At 40.3% G+C, this 15,617-nt stretch overlaps 1 protein-coding gene across 5 annotated transcripts in view; it reads right to left on the bottom strand.

Annotated features, from left to right (window-relative positions):
* The window catches only part of LOC101016432 (NEDD4 E3 ubiquitin protein ligase), a 167,811-nt gene that overhangs the window by 15,406 nt on the left and 136,788 nt on the right, over window positions 1-15,617 (bottom strand). For 4 of the 5 annotated variants that reach the window (XM_021940594.2, XM_021940592.2, XM_021940593.2 and 1 more), the window contains 7 exons: window positions 12,681-12,800; window positions 10,279-10,479; window positions 8,586-8,666; window positions 7,971-8,025; window positions 7,822-7,880; window positions 5,549-5,614; window positions 166-395 (listed from right to left, as the gene is read on the bottom strand). In XM_021940594.2, coding sequence (XP_021796286.1) covers window positions 166-395; window positions 5,549-5,614; window positions 7,822-7,880; window positions 7,971-8,025; window positions 8,586-8,666; window positions 10,279-10,479; window positions 12,681-12,800 — 812 coding nt within the window. Of the gene's footprint in view, window positions 1-165; window positions 396-5,548; window positions 5,615-7,821; window positions 7,881-7,970; window positions 8,026-8,585; window positions 8,667-10,278; window positions 10,480-10,500; window positions 10,965-12,680; window positions 12,801-15,617 lie in introns of those variants that run through there. The other variant, XM_021940597.2, reaches the window with a different exon arrangement.

The following is a 15,617-nucleotide window of genomic DNA, read 5'->3' as shown; positions in this document are numbered from 1 at the left end:
GTAATGTGTATTTCACCACAACTTTTAAAAAAGTCACTTCTGAAGCAACATTAGTTAAAATTGCCCTTTTCTGGCATGACATATATTTTCCTTGTATCATTTGACTCTTACTTTTAAAGCAGTGATTTTTCTTTTTCTGCCTATAATCATTGTAAAGGTACTTACGTAGCAGAATATTCAAACAACCCATAATAAGGGTTAAACATTTCCTTTGAGATCAGAAAGAACCATTCTCTGGCGACTCCTCCATAATCCAATCCCTTTTCACCATCAAACTCAATCCACAGTCGAGCCTTGAGGAAGTCTGCCCTCTTGACACCCATAATTCTCCGGTAAGAGTCCTCAAGAACAGTTGCTCGGCGAAGTTTCATTTCAAATTTGTTTGGAATGTCATTCTGAAAATCCAGAGGAGAGACTTACTGTTTAAATCAGTTCAACATAATCACAAACCTCTCTCTCATGAAGTTATAACATTCCCTCTACACCCTGTGTCCAAGTCTCTTTTTCCTTACATAATATACTCAGGGAAAACACAACTAGGTATATTGTCTTGGTTTCCTCTATGGTATGAGAGAGTTCCTGCATTTTCTCTAATTACTTAGTAATATAGGCTTCTTTATATCTGAGGAAGCTTTTTGGTTTTTGGAGACAGCTCTGTAATCCAGGCTGGAGTACAGTGGCGTGAACATGGCTTACTGCATCCTTGACCTCATGGGCTCAAGTGATCCTCTTGCCTCCGCTTCCTAAGTAACTGGACCATAGGCGCGTGCCATCATGTCTGGCTAATTTTTTAAGTTTCTGAGGTCTTGCCATCTTGCCCAGGCTGGTCTCTCATACTCCTAAGTTCAAGCAATCCTCACGCTTTGGCCTCCCAAAGTGCTGAGATTACAGGCATGAGCCATGGCACCAGCCTAAAGAAGATACTGATGGTGATGGTAATGCCCCCATGAAGGCATTTCATTAACAGTCCGTTTCATATTAAGTTCCAATGAACACCGTTCTGTGACCTGTAGGATAGCCACTGCCTGCTAGCTGTTGCCTGCCTGTCTGTTCAGGGTTTTCCCTACCTCTTCTTTCCTCCCTGGAGTCTATCTTCCTTCACTCATTAACAGATGGTGACATTTACAGACTGTGCCAGTGATATGTTTTGGCTGTGATCCTACCCAAATCTCATCTTGAATTGTAACTCCCACAATTCCCATGTGTCGTGGGAAGAACCCGGTGGGAGGTGATTGAATTATGGGGGCGGGTCTTTCCCGCACTGTTCTCGTGATAGTGAATGGGTCTCATGAAATCTAATGGTTTCTATGCACAAGCTCTCTCTTTGCCTGCTGCCATCCACGTAAGATGTGACTTGCTCCTCCTTGCCTTCTGCCATGATTGTGAGGCCTCCCTAGCCATGTGGAACTGTAGGTCCAATAAACCTCTTTCTTTTGTAAATTGCCTGGTCTCGGGTATGTCTTTATCAGCAGCGTGAAAATGGACTAATACAGCCAGGCATGGGTCCCCTGGAATGGTAGGTTAACTCATTTAACTTTATAACAACACTATGCAAAAGCTATTCTTATTGTCTTCATTTTACATATAAAACTGAAGAAGACAACTTAAGAAAGTGTTAGCTCCTGAGTCTGTACTCTTAATTAATGGAGCTACATTGCCTCACTAATCTTTTGTACATTCTTTGCTTATGTGACAAATGTATACAACTATGCTTTAGGCAGACCTTTTTGTACATTTTACAAAGATATATCTAAATATTTTATTCCTCAGTACTTCGTGGGCAAATTTCCAGGGGAAACCAGTAAGAGAAAACATGCCATCAACATTCTGTCACCTCCAAAAAAGAAGGTTAGCTCTAAGGAAAAAAAATCAATTTCATTCTCTATTTAGGGAAAATGGAAAGCCCTATAGAAACATAATAATATAAGCAGTTGATATAAGCAATATAAGCATGATATGAGCAGTTTCTTGTACTGCTTATGTCACTAAAAAAATGGTAAGCTTGCAGAAAAGTAACTTTAGACTGGATACTAGGGAGCTGGTGCAGGTAAGCATTTATCAAAGGCCTACTCTGGGCCAGGTGGTATTGTAGTAGGGCCAACGATGGGGAATAAAAAGAATAAAAACACAGGGTAAGATGTCGTTGCTTCCTCAAGGAGTTTCTCATCTGGTGCATATGTGAAAAACAAGTGTAAATGCTGCTAATTCTGAGACTTAAAATAGGAGGACAATTGCTGATGATAAGAGATGGAAGCAATGTTCTGCAGGGCATAAAAGACTGAGCTATTGACTTCAAATGAGGCAATCAAGAAGGCTTTGAGAGGAAGTCTTTAGACAGAGAGAAAGGGAAGGAAGGATGGAGGAACAGCATACATGAGGGGTCTGATATATTTAATACCTACAGGGTACAGAAGGAGAAGAAGGGAGAGGAAGGGAAAGAAAGCAGGGATTATAGTTAAAAAATGTGACAAAGCAGTCTGGGGGCAGAGGGTGGACAGTGTGAATGCAGATGAGAAGAGAGTTTCTGAGTAGGAAAGCCACATGGTCAGATCGCTGGGTTCTCAGAAGCTGAGGGACAGGGTGTAAAGGGTGGTTTTAAGGAGGAGAAACAAGAGGCACACTGGTCAGTTAAAGATCCCTGGAATAGCTCAGTGAGAGAAGACAGAGGGACCTGTGAAGGAGCAATGGTAGTGGAAGAAGAGAGGGTTACCGGAGAAACTTGAGTGTTTGAACTGAGTAGTAGACAAGTGCATGCATTCTGAAATCTGGCCCTGCGTTCAAATCTTGACTCCACCATTCATTAGGAGTGAGACTTTGGACAGGTTACATGTCTTTTCTAAGGATTAATTTCCTCATCCATAAAATAGGGATAATAATAATGATAGCTATCCACATGGAGTTGTTTCAAGACTTAATGGAATAATGCATTAAAAATGCTTACACAGTATCTGGCATATGGTAATTATTAGCCATCATTATTCCTAACTACAAGATGTTGAGAATAAGGAAGAGGAAAAGGTTAAAGACAGTGCATGGCTTTCAAGCACCGGTTTTTAATTTTTCTTTTTTTTTTTTTTTTTTTAGACAGAGTACTGCTCTGTCATCCAGGCTGGAGTGCAGTGGCATGATTATAGCTCAGTGCAGCTTTGAACTCCTGAGCTCAAGTAATCCTCCTGCCTCAGCCTCCCAAAGTGCTGGGATTACGGGCATGAGCCACTGCACCTGGTGTTTTTAATATTCTTTCTCTCTGTTTTGGTGCTACACGTTCTTACATTCTAAGTGTTCTGCTCTTTTGCTATGATGTGTCTAGATACAGATTTTATTTTTAAAATATTGCTTGGGCTTTTTTATTAATGTTGAGAATTCATATTCTTATCCTTCTCCTCCTTATGATCTTGGTCCCCTCCTTCTGGAGTGACTTCATGTCCTTTTATTTTATTTTATTTATTATTATTATTTTTTGAGATGAAGTCTCATTCTGTCGCTCAGGCTGGAGTGCAGTGGCGTGATCTCGGCTCACTGCAAGCCCCGCCTTCCGGGTTCATGCCATTCTCCTGTCTCAGCCTCCCAGGTAGCTGGGACTACAGGCGCCTATCACCTCGCCCGGCTAATTTTTTGTATTTTTAGTAGAGACAGGGTTCCACTGTGTTACCCAGAATGGTCTCAATCTCCTGACCTTGTGATCCGCCCGCTTCGGCCTCCCAAAGTGCTGGGATTAAAGGCGTGAGCCACCATGCCTGGCCGACTTCATGTCTTTTAACCTTTCTTTTATATGTTTATTCCTTTACCTACCTTTGTTGCATTCTGGGTAATTTCCATACAAATTAATTAATTTCTCTCTTAATTCTCTTAGTCACCAATATGATATGTCATGTTGCTTAGGAACATGGAATCTGGAGCTAGACCACTTAGCTTTTCTACTTAATAACCACGGGACTTGATCACATTACCTATTCTCTCTGTGCCTCAGTTTCCTCATCTGTGAAATGTAATAGTAGTCCCTTCCTTACAGAGTTATTGTAGACATTAAATGAATAACATATGTAAACTTCTAAGAAGAATGCCTGGTATGCAGTGAGAGATCAACAAATATAATTGCTTTTATCTTTTTTTTTTTTTTAATTTTGTGGCCTGTAATGGCATTGCCTCCCATCTCCTGCTGCCTGGAAGACATTAACAATTAGATACTACAACATGTTTCAACCACTTAAAGTGGCAAATGGAGAAGCTAGTGCTTCTATTCCTCCAGCATATACTCATTGAGAATGAAAAGATTTACCAGAACAATGAATCAGCAAACATTTAAAATCCCAAAATCTAGAAGTAGAAAACAAATTTCCAGGGAAATTTTGACACAATGTTATCTTTTCTTTTTTCTTTTTCTTTGAGACAGGGTCTCATTCTGTTGCCCAGGTTGGAGTGCAGTGAAGTGATCTCAGCTCACTGCAACCTCTGCCTCCCGGGTTTAAGTGGTTCTCCTGCCTCAGCCTCCCGAGTAGCCAGGATTACAGGCGTGTAACATCACACCTAGCTAATTTTTGTATTTTTAGTAGAGATGGGGGTTTGACCGTGTTGGCCAGGCTGGTCTGGAACTCCTGACCTCAAGTGATCCACCCGCCTCAACCTCCCAAAGTGCTGGGATTACAGGTGTGAGCCACTGCGCCTGGCCACAAAATTATCTTTAAAAATGAGTTTAGAAAGTTGATGATATTTAAGGATTTTATTAGGGCATAAAATGTTTACACTAAAAAAACTATCATATTTTATTTTTGTTAAAAGTCTGGGTGAAAATCTGAGGTAGCCGACCCACCATCTTGAATCTTTGTGAAAGCCAGCTTTTGGCTTAGAATGCAAGAAAGTATAACCCAATATGGCCACCTAGTGGTAGTACTCCTAAACTGCAGGCAAAGGAGGACAGGATGAGCAAGTGAGAGAGGCATTAAAACTAGTTAAGACACCAACAGAAATGAAATAGATGGCCAGATGGTGAGTTTAGTTCCAAACATATTGCATTTGTGGTGATGGGAAAAAGTGTAGTGAACATAACTGATAAGCATATGGAGACAAGTCACAAGAGCACAGTTCCACTCATGATTGTATTTTTAAATTATGCAGAGACATTACATTTGAAGCTGTAGAGAATGAATGACTACCGCTAGAAAACAACAAAGTCATAAAACAAATCCAGAGTCTTCCAACAGAGTCAAAGACTAGGCCAGAAGATAATTTCCTGAGCCACTCTTGCTCAGGTTCTACAAAGATCAAGCCCCATAAACCCCACAAGGATACATCAGGTTAGAGCTCTGGAAAGCAAACTTTAAATGCCATTTTTCTATATTATAAAATATCTTACAAAATAAAGACATAAAATAATCAGTGGTCTGTAGTGATATATCACAGCTACACAAAAAATAAGCATCCTTTCTCTATGAAAAACTGTTCACTCAAAGTTGTTACAAATATAGAACAAATTATTACTTAAAAAAATTTCCCATTACTTTCCATCTATATATTGATGACTCAAGTATTTATCACAAACATCACTAACCTGCTTCTTCAACTTTCTTCGGAAGAACTCATACTTTCTTTTGTAATCCCTGGAGTAGGGCACTGCCTTTAGTGGGAAATTTTGGAAAAATAAAGAAGTTTAGGTTGTTTTTATGCTGGAACAATTTTTAAAGTTCCCGGCAGGGTATTTTATGAACATACGTTAAGGGCATGAAAAGAAAAATATTTGGAAAGAAAAGTTTAATTAGAAGAAAAACAAATACAAAACTTTAAAATATTTAATTTCTCTGTTTAAGACAAAATTATATTCAGCAATTCCTATGGCTGTAATTTTCATTATGCAATATTCTCAAAATGCAGCATGCCAGAAATAGGAAATTTCTTCCAGGTAGAGAAATACTAGAAACAAAAATTTCCATTTCTAAAGAGACTTTCAAAGTGATTTCTCCATTAAACAGGCAATGTGAAAAGCGTACTTTTTCCTTGAACTCCAAGGAATTGCCTTTTTGAGCCATTAAAGGACTACATGTTGAGATAGTAAATAGTAATAAAAAAAGGTATCTTCAGTTTTATTTTTATGAATTAGAAAACAAAATCTGAATAAAATGGAAAAAGCAGCTATAAAAAAGGATAATAATTTTCCTATCTGACTACAGTTATCATACATGGTAATATTTATACTTAAGTGTGGATGTGTCTTACATACTGGGCATTTACAATGATTTCTTTTTCTTTTTTTTTTTTTAAATTTATTTATTATTATTATACTTTCAGTTGTAGGGTACATGTGCATAACGTGCAGGTTTGTTACATATGTATACTTGTGCCATGTTGCTGTGCTGCACCCATCAACTCATCATTTACATCAGGTATAACTCCCAATGCAATCCCTCCCCCCTCCCCCCTCCCCCCTCCCCATGATAGGCCCCGGTGTGTGATGTTCCCCTTCCCGAGTCCAAGTGTTCTCATTGTTCAGTTCCCACCTATGAGTGAGAACATGCGGTGTTTGGTTTTGTGTTCTTGTGATAGTTTGCTAAGAATGATGGTTTCCAGCTGCATCCATGTCCCTACAAAGGACACAAACTCATCCTTTTTTATGGCTGCATAGTATTCCATGGTGTGTATGTGCCACATTTTCTTAATCCAGTCTGTCACTGATGGACATTTGGGTTGATTCCAAGTCTTTGCTATTGTGAATAGTGCTGCAATAAACATACGTGTGCATGTGTCTTTATAGCAGCATAATTTATAATCCTTTGGGTATATACCCAGTAATGGGATGGCTGGGTCATATGGTACATCTAGTTCTAGATCCTTGAGGAATCGCCATACTGTTTTCCATAATGGTTGAACTAGTCTACAATCCCACCAACAGTGTAAAAGTGTTCCTATTTCTCCACATCCTCTCCAGCACCTGTTGTTTCCTGACTTTTTAATGATCGCCATTCTAACTGGTGTGAGATGGTATCTCATTGTGGTTTTGATTTGCATTTCTCTGATGGCCAGTGATGATGAGCATTTTTTCATGTGTCTGTTGGCTGTATGAATGTCTTCTTTTGAGAAATGTCTGTTCATATCCTTTGCCCACTTTTTGATGGGGTTGTTTTTTTCTTTTTCTTTTTCTTTTTTTTGAGATGGAGTCTCGCTCTGTCACCCAGGCTAGAACGTGGTGGTGCAATCTCTCAGCTCACCGCAACCTCCGCCTCCTGGGTTCAGGTGATTCTCCTGCCTCGGCCTCCCAAGTAGCTGGGACTACAGGTGTCTGCTACCATGCCTAACTAATATTTTTTGCATTTTTAGTAGAGACAGGGTTTCACCATATTGGCCAGGCCGGTCTTGAACTCCTGACCTCAGGTGATCCACCTGCCTTGGCCTCCCAAAATGCTGGGATTACAGGTGTGAGCCTGGCCTGATTTCTATAAAAAAATTTAAGAATGACCCTGGAGTGGATAGGGTGCTGCTACTTCCTCATCTGGATACACTCTCTGCTCCTCTTTGATTTGTGGAGGACTGTCAACATTCTTGTTCAGACAGTGGCAGGCACCCGCCTGAGCTCAGCAGCCCACAATGCCTTAGCATTCCGACCGTCTGGCTCACCTGTCTCCCACTGCTATTGCATAGGGTAAAGATAATGACGTCATAGAATCTTTTCAAATAACTGAGACTTGGAGTATGGGAAATGGGGGAGAGGAGAGAGAATGGCCAATGTGCTTTCCTCTCAATGCCTGTAGGGTTATGCCCTTGAGTATCTGCTCTTGAAGAGACAGGTGAGGGGACAGTCCCATCAGAGCACATCGGCACAGAGAGACTTACTGGTCCAGTTATTGCTACGTTCTGCAACCGAGGATCTTCCCATTGTGTTCTTTTTATATCTGAAGGGAAGAAAAAGAAAAATGGTGAACTTTCTCACACATAAAATTTATTACAAAAAATAACATAATGAAAAATCGCATTGCACATACTGTGATTTATGTAGAAGATTCTTCCATCTGTGTGAGTTCTCTCTTCCCATCCTGGCTATAATGAAGAATGTATTTCAATTATGTTAGGATAGGGTTTTAGATGAATGGATAGAAAAACAGCACTGGTTGTATGGTTAACTTGCATATTCCATTCGATTCTTAGAAGGTATCAACCTTTTTTAATTTTTAATTTTATTTTTATTTTGTTGAGATGGAGTCTTGCTCTTTCACCCAGGCTGGAGTGCAGTGGCGCTATCTTGGCTCACTGCAAGCTCCGCCTCCCGGGTTTACGCCATTCTCCTGCCTCAGCCTCCCGAGTAGCTGGGACTACAGGCGCCCACCACCACGTCCGGCTAATTTTTTGTATTTTTAGTAGAGACGGGGTTTCACCGTGTTCGCCAACATGGCGTGTTGGCCAGGATGGTCTGGATCTCCTGACCTCGTGATCCACCCACCTCAGCCTCCCAAAGTGCTGGGATTACAGGCATGAGCCACGGCGCCCAGCCTACATTTTAATAATAATATTAATTATAGCTGATAAAGAACGACTATATCCAAAAATACAAAATATTTGAGATAGCCAAGTTAGATGGGTTAGCATTTCTATACACTTACAGGTAAAGGCCCTAGATCACTGGAAGTATCAAGTGATGTCTTTCCTCTCAGATGGGCTGGAATTTTCAATCTTGGATCTTCCTTTTTTGGTAGAGTAAATAAAGAACAATACACACACACAAATTTTAAAATAATGAAAGTCAGTCTGTTACCATGTTTTCTAGCATCAATGGATATTTAAAATATTCTCTTGTAAAAGTCAATTTATACTTTATTTCCTAAATATGTGACATAATATTTTCTCCTTCTAAAATCTATCACTCTCAGGCTATAATATCAAAAGGAATAAGGAGCAGTTCTCAGGGATCACCACTAACTAGTAATCTCTTTTGCCCCACGCTTTAGGAAATGTGTCACATACGGCTTTTCTCTATGTAAAAACTGGTGAAAGAGTGGGACATTAAATTGGACCACATGATATTTCTTTCATTGATTTTTTTTGAGATGGAGTTTCACTCTTGTCACCCAGGCTGGAATGCAATGGCACCATCTCAGCTCACTGCAACCTCTGCCTCCCAGGTTCCAGGGATTCTCCTGCCTCAGTCTCCTGGGTAGCTGGGATTACAGGCATGCACTACCATGCCCGGCTAAATTTTTGTATTTTTAGTAGAGATGGGGTTTCACCATGTTGGCCAGGCTAGTCTTGAACTCCTGACCTCAGATGGTCCACTCACCTTGGCCTCCCAAAGTGCTGGGATTACAGGCGTAAGCCACCGTGCCCGGCCCTGGACCACATGATATTTCTAAGCCCCAGAACATACATTTTGCCAGCTATCTGTTCAAGGGTTGATTAATATTTTTGAATAACAGGAAGGTAAGCCCAAAAACGTTATCAAAGGCCAATTCAGAATGTTAAAAAAGAGAACAAAATTCAATTTATTTGGTTTAATTTACATATATTATCTTAATAGTATTAATTTATTAAATAATTTTAGTATTATTTAAGCTATGTTGGTCTTTTAATAATTAAAATCTATTCATCTGCTGCTAATTTTAAGTAATTTTTCTTTTTATTTATTTATTTTTTTGAGATGGAGTCTCGCTCTGTTGCCCAGGCTGGAGTGCAGTGGTGCGATCCCAGCTCACTGCAAGCTCCACCTCCTCGGTTCATGCCATTCTCCAGCCTCAGTCTCCCAAGCAGCTGAGGTTTCACCATGTTAGCCAGGATGGTCTTGATGTCCTGATCTTGTGATCTGTCCCCCTCAGCCTCCCAAAGTGCTGGGATTACGGGCGTGAGTCACTGTACCTGGCCTTTAAGTAATTTTTCTGTTAGTAGTAAGCCAAGCACTAAACAACTTTAAGCTTTATCTTAAAATAAAAATACTTGTTTTACCTAGCCTCACAAGGTTTTTCTGATATTAAATGAGATATGGATTCAAAAGTGCTTTGGAGCTATAAAGCCTCATATAAAAGCAAAGGGTTATTCCTATATATCTTCCTAAGCATTTGTGGCTAGTGAGCTAAAAACTGGAAATAGGAAGTAAACATGAATATCTCCGTAATCCAAAACAATATTAAAAAGAGGCATAAGCATTACCTTGAATACATATAATATTATTAAGAATTCAATATATCTTTCAATGAATATTAGGAAACACAGGTTATGGAAATACACACTTAAAGATTGTAAGGAACTATACATAAGAGATGATTATTGTTGTTATAAATTTAAATGGAAGAGTGTCAAAGTTACCCAGGTGGTGGTTTTAGTGTTGTGGTCAATAAAGAAAGGCCTCCCATTTGGCGCATGTCGGACTTCCCAGCCTTTAGGAAGGAATCCTTGCTCAATTTCAGATGGCTGGGTCACCTGCTGGCTTGAATCACTGGTGGAGGCTTGTGACTGAGGGCCCGCAGAACTCTGGCTTGATGTCAGCTGACTGGTCTCCACTGTGGCCTAGCACATTAATGAAATCATACTGTAATATTTTATAGAGAGAAAACTCACAAATAGATGCAGTTAAAAAGGTAACCTAACCTGCAAACAGAATACACACCCTCCATTAAAGAGATTCTACATATTTGAGGCTCATTTTCAAATGTAGTTATGGCATATTAATATTTTCCCAACATTTTAATAATGCATTACATTTCATAACATTTAATAACACTTTTCCAATACATTATTTTGTATAACTTTATTTTTACAGTAATTTATAATTTCTCAACTCATTCTCAAGCAGTAAGATGGTAGTTAACAGTCTGCTGTGGGTGCATCTGGCTGAAGGAGCGAGGTCCACAAGCGCAAGTCCTAGCCGCAAGGGGAGCTCTGGTGCCTATAGGAGGAGGTCGTCTTTGTTTTCCCAAAACTCATAGGATGGGGAATTCTTCATACACAGAAGTAGATTCAAATGTTGGGCAGACAAAATGAATGGCAAATATCTACCACAGAAATGGATAAGTGAAATGTAACATATTCATGACGGAATATTAGTAGTTAAGAGAAATACACTGGATCTATAAATAACAATATAGACAGAGCTTTAAAACAATGTTAAGCAAAAAAAGGTGTAGACTTATGGGGCAAAGTTTTTTTTAATTGAGCAGCACCTCATTCTGTAAAATAAAATGAGTGTTCTCTCATTGCAAAATTAGAAACACAGGCATATAAACAATATTTTACATTTTCTTTTCTTTTTTTTTTTTTGGAGACGGAGTTTTGCTCTGTTGCCCAGGCTGGAGTACAGGGGCGCAATCTTGGCTCATTGCAAGCTCCACCTCCCAGGTTCGATCAATTCTCCGGCCTCAGCCTCCCAAGTAGCTGGGATTACAGGCATGTGCCACCATGCCCGGCTAATTTTATTTTACATTTTTAAAGCTCTTTATGTAAGTATATAAAAAAGGCTAAAAGAATACACAAGAAATTCAAGATGGTGGTTCCCCCTGGGGAATGGGACCAAGAGCTTGGCTAAAAGGAATTTAGCTTAATCTATAAGACTCTATTTTTAAAAATAAAATGTCTGGAAATTAATATGGTAACTTGTTAATGATGGTAATTCTGAGTGTAAAGAATATGTGCATTTGCTGTATTATTCTCTGCACTTTTCAGTGCTAAAATATTTCTCAACAAGAGACACGGTGGTAAGAGAAAATAAATATTTTGCTAAACACTTACAAGGAAATATTATAGATGAAACTGTTGCCAAGGGGAGGTGTCATCAGCATAAACTTCTTTTTTTTGAGATGGAGTTTCGCTCTCGTTGCCCAGACTGGAGCACAATGGCACAATCTCGGCTCACTGCAACCTCCGCCTCTTGGGTTCAAGTGATTCGCCTGCCTCAGTCTCCCGAGTAGCTGGGATTACAGGCATGCGCCACCATACCTGGCTAATTTTTGTATTTTTAGTAGAGATGGGGTTTCTCCGTGTTGATCAGGCTGATCTTGAACTCCCAACCTCAGGTGATCCACCCGCCTAGGCCTCCCAAAGTGCTGGGATTACAGGCATGAGCCACCTTGCCCAGCCCAGCATAAACTTCTTTAATAGATACCAATCGACAAGATTATCTTTTAGTTAAAATAACAATCTTAACTATTCAAATTACAAAAATACCCCAAAACTAGATCATTTGCTTTTTCCTTATTCTCATTTGAACTTGTTTTATATAATAACAAGTGGTAATTCATGTATATTAGAGATTCATAGGGAATGGCAGACACTTAACATCAGTGTCAGAAAATAAATAATTAGAAGATGCTACGGCCAGGCACGGTGGCTCATGCCTGTAATTCCAGCACTTTAGGAGGCTGAGGTGGGTGGATCACCTGCGATAGGAGTTTCAGATCAGTCTGGCCAACATAGTGAAACCCCATCTCTACTAAAAATACAAAAATTAGCTGGGCGTGGTGGCGTGCGCCTGTAGTCCCAGCTACTTGGGACGCTGAGGCAGGAGAATTGCTTGAACCCAGGAGGCAGCGGTGCAGTGAGCCAAGATCACGCCATTGCACTCCAGCCTGGGTGACAAGAGCGAGACTCCATCTCAAAAAAAAAAAGAAGATTCTAGAAGTATCCAGCGTATACTACAAAGTGATGTACTAGTTGACATAGGGATGTGACAGTTGAAATCCTATAAGAAAGCAAGTGAACAAAATGCAGGATACCTGTACAGTGGGCTTTGTCCAAGTAGTCGTTCTGGAATTGTGATCTACATAATATGATCTTCCTCTTTCATCTTGTTTTTCTTCCCAACCTGGTGGTAATCCAGATGAAGTAGGCAAAAGCTACAGTGAAGCATAACAGAAGAATTAAATACATCAAGTTTAAGAATCCTTCTATCACCCCCAAAAGTTCCCTCCGTCCCTATCCCTACTCTCAGCCGGAAACAACCACTCATCTGCTCTCTGTTGCTACAATTTTGCCTTTTCTAGAAATATATATATATAGAGAGAGAGAGAGAGAGAGAGCGAGCGAGAGAGAAACAGAGTCTTGCTCTGTTGTCCAGGCTGGAATGCAGTGGTGCAATCTTGGCTCACTGCAACCTCTGCCTCTCGGGTTTAAGCTATTCTCGTGCCTCAGCCTCCTGAGTAGCTGGGATTACAGGCATGTGCCAACACACGCAGCTAGTTTTTGTATTTTTAGTAACAACAGGGTTTCACCATATTGGCCAGGCTGGTCTTGAACTCCTGACCTCAAGTGATCCACCTGCCTCAGCCTCCCAAAATGCTGAGGTTACAGGCATGAGCCACTGTGCCTGACCAGAAGACTTAAATATTAACAAGAAAGAATCCTTTGAAAAGCACCACATCCCTTCTTCACTACTTGCTTGCTTTAAAACAATTCATATTTTATTTTATTTTGAACTAAAACCATGTATTATAATAAAAATGGGTAAATTATACATTTTAGTGAAGTAAACCACATTTCAAATATTTTAAAATGTGCAAAATAAAGTGTACAGTATTTCACTTGGGGAAAAAAAACACTAGAACAATAATGTTGAGAGTGATAACAACCCTAATAAAACATCCCAACAATAACAAGCACACGCTCTGTTTAACACGGATAATGTCATTTATTTCCCACCCGAATTTCAATGAGATAATTACTAATACTGGCTCATTTTACTGATGAGTAAACAGAAGCTTACAATATAGAAGTAACTTGCTACTACACTTGGTCTTAGCCAGAAGGCCGAGAGTGATGGAATTAACCTGTTAAGCGACATTGCTTCTAAGGAATGGAGCTGAGATTTGAACCCAGGTAATCTAACAACAGAAATCATGCTTATCTGCTGAATCAAGGGTTACTCCTGCCTTGTTTCTCTAAAAGCTAGGAGATGCTATTTATCATAGTTTGTTAAAAATGAGTAAAGAGAGGTTTGGTTGTTTCCAGGCTTACTTAAAATAGTCCTAAATCCAGGCTGGGTGTAGTGGCTCACCCCTATAATCCCAGCACTTTGAGAGGCTGAGGTGGGTGGATCACCTGAGTTCAGGAGGTTGAGGCCAGCCTGGCCAACATGGTGAAACCTCGTCTCTACTAAAAATACAAAAAAAAATTAACTGGGCATGGTGGTGGGCACCTATCCCAGCTACTCAGGAGGCTGAGACAGGAGAACTGCTTGAACTGGGAGGCAGGGGTTACAGTGATCTGAGATCGCACCATTGCACTCTAGCCTGGGCAACAGAGCAAAACTCCGACTCAAAAAAAACCACAAAAATTAGCTGGGCATGGTGGTGCATGCCTGCAGTACCAGCTACTCAAGAGGCTGAGGCAGGAGAATCGCTTGAACCCAGGAGGCGGAGGTTGCAGTGAGCTGAGATTGCGCCACTGCACTCCAGCCTGGGCAACAGAGCAAGACTCTGTCTCCAAAAAAAAAAAAAAAAAGTCCTAAATCTGGCCTTCCTGTTGTTATTTTGAAGCAGATTAGACCTGGTTTAGTGTGGCTCCTTAAGGTGTCTTACAACATAAAAACCAACACCACCAGGCTCCACACTGAAGACACCACTTACTAGATACACAGGAGCCCTACATACTTTGCTGACAGTTGTGATGAACTGTTAGATCACAAAATGATGGATTTAAATGCTGCCCAGTTCTACAAATGTCCATCAGCTGGTGAACAGATAAATGTAGTGGATATATCTCTACAATGGAATACCGTGCACTAATAGAGGCATGCAATAACATGGATCTATGTGAAAACAGCATGCTAAGTGAAAAAGGTCAGACACATAAGCTTACACCCTACAACTCCCTTTACATGAGATTTCTAGAAAAGGCAAAACTGTAGCAATAGAGAGCAGATGAGTGGTTCCTTGCAGCTGAGAGTAGGCATAGGGATTGAGGGAACTTTTCGGGCTGATAGAAGGTTCTTAAACTTGATTGTGGTGATGTCTCCATAACTGTATACATTTACAAAAACTCTTTAATTGTATGATCAAACATGGCTGGATTTTATGGTATGTAAATTATACTCCAAGACAGCTCTTAAAAAAAAAACCCAATCAATGTATTGAGGGGAAAAAAAGGCATGGAAACAATTTTTCTGGTACATAAAATATAAATCATCTCAAGATTCTGCTGCTCATCCGAAGCACCTAAAGTAGTGTCTTGGGTGAATATCTGTCAGTCAATGAGAACTTCCACATATTCATTGTATAGAGGACATTATAAGGTGCAGAGGGAAAAATACCAGGAACTCGACTTGAGCAGGCTCTGATCTAATGGAGGAGGCTGGACAGATGACAGTGAGTGACAGTAAGGCTGGCGAAGGTAGTCTTTCAATGGCATCTGTCCTCTTGTTGATGGTCAATATTGACCAGAGCAATGGTTGCATAGGTGGGTGACGTCTCATTCCTCAGCACAGGATCTGTGTCCCATTCTTAGTGCAGGGTGTTATTCAGACAGATAAACCACTCATGGGCTGAGGATTTTGAAGCCTCTGCATTGCTGTCCTAGAACATACCCTGTTTTTCAAAGCTGATATCTAGACTGCCATTCCAAATTCCAGATGGTTGGGGAAGAAAATGAGAAAGCCATTCCAAGCAGGGAAATGGAATGCACGCAGACTCAGAAGCGGGAGAGAATCAGGACATGGG

Source organism: Papio anubis, chromosome 7, assembly GCF_008728515.1.
Source record: "Papio anubis isolate 15944 chromosome 7, Panubis1.0, whole genome shotgun sequence".
Classification (NCBI taxonomy): Eukaryota; Metazoa; Chordata; class Mammalia; order Primates; family Cercopithecidae; genus Papio; species Papio anubis.
The sequence above is the reverse complement of the archived record's forward strand: the minus strand, read 5'-3'. Positions and strand labels throughout refer to the sequence as shown.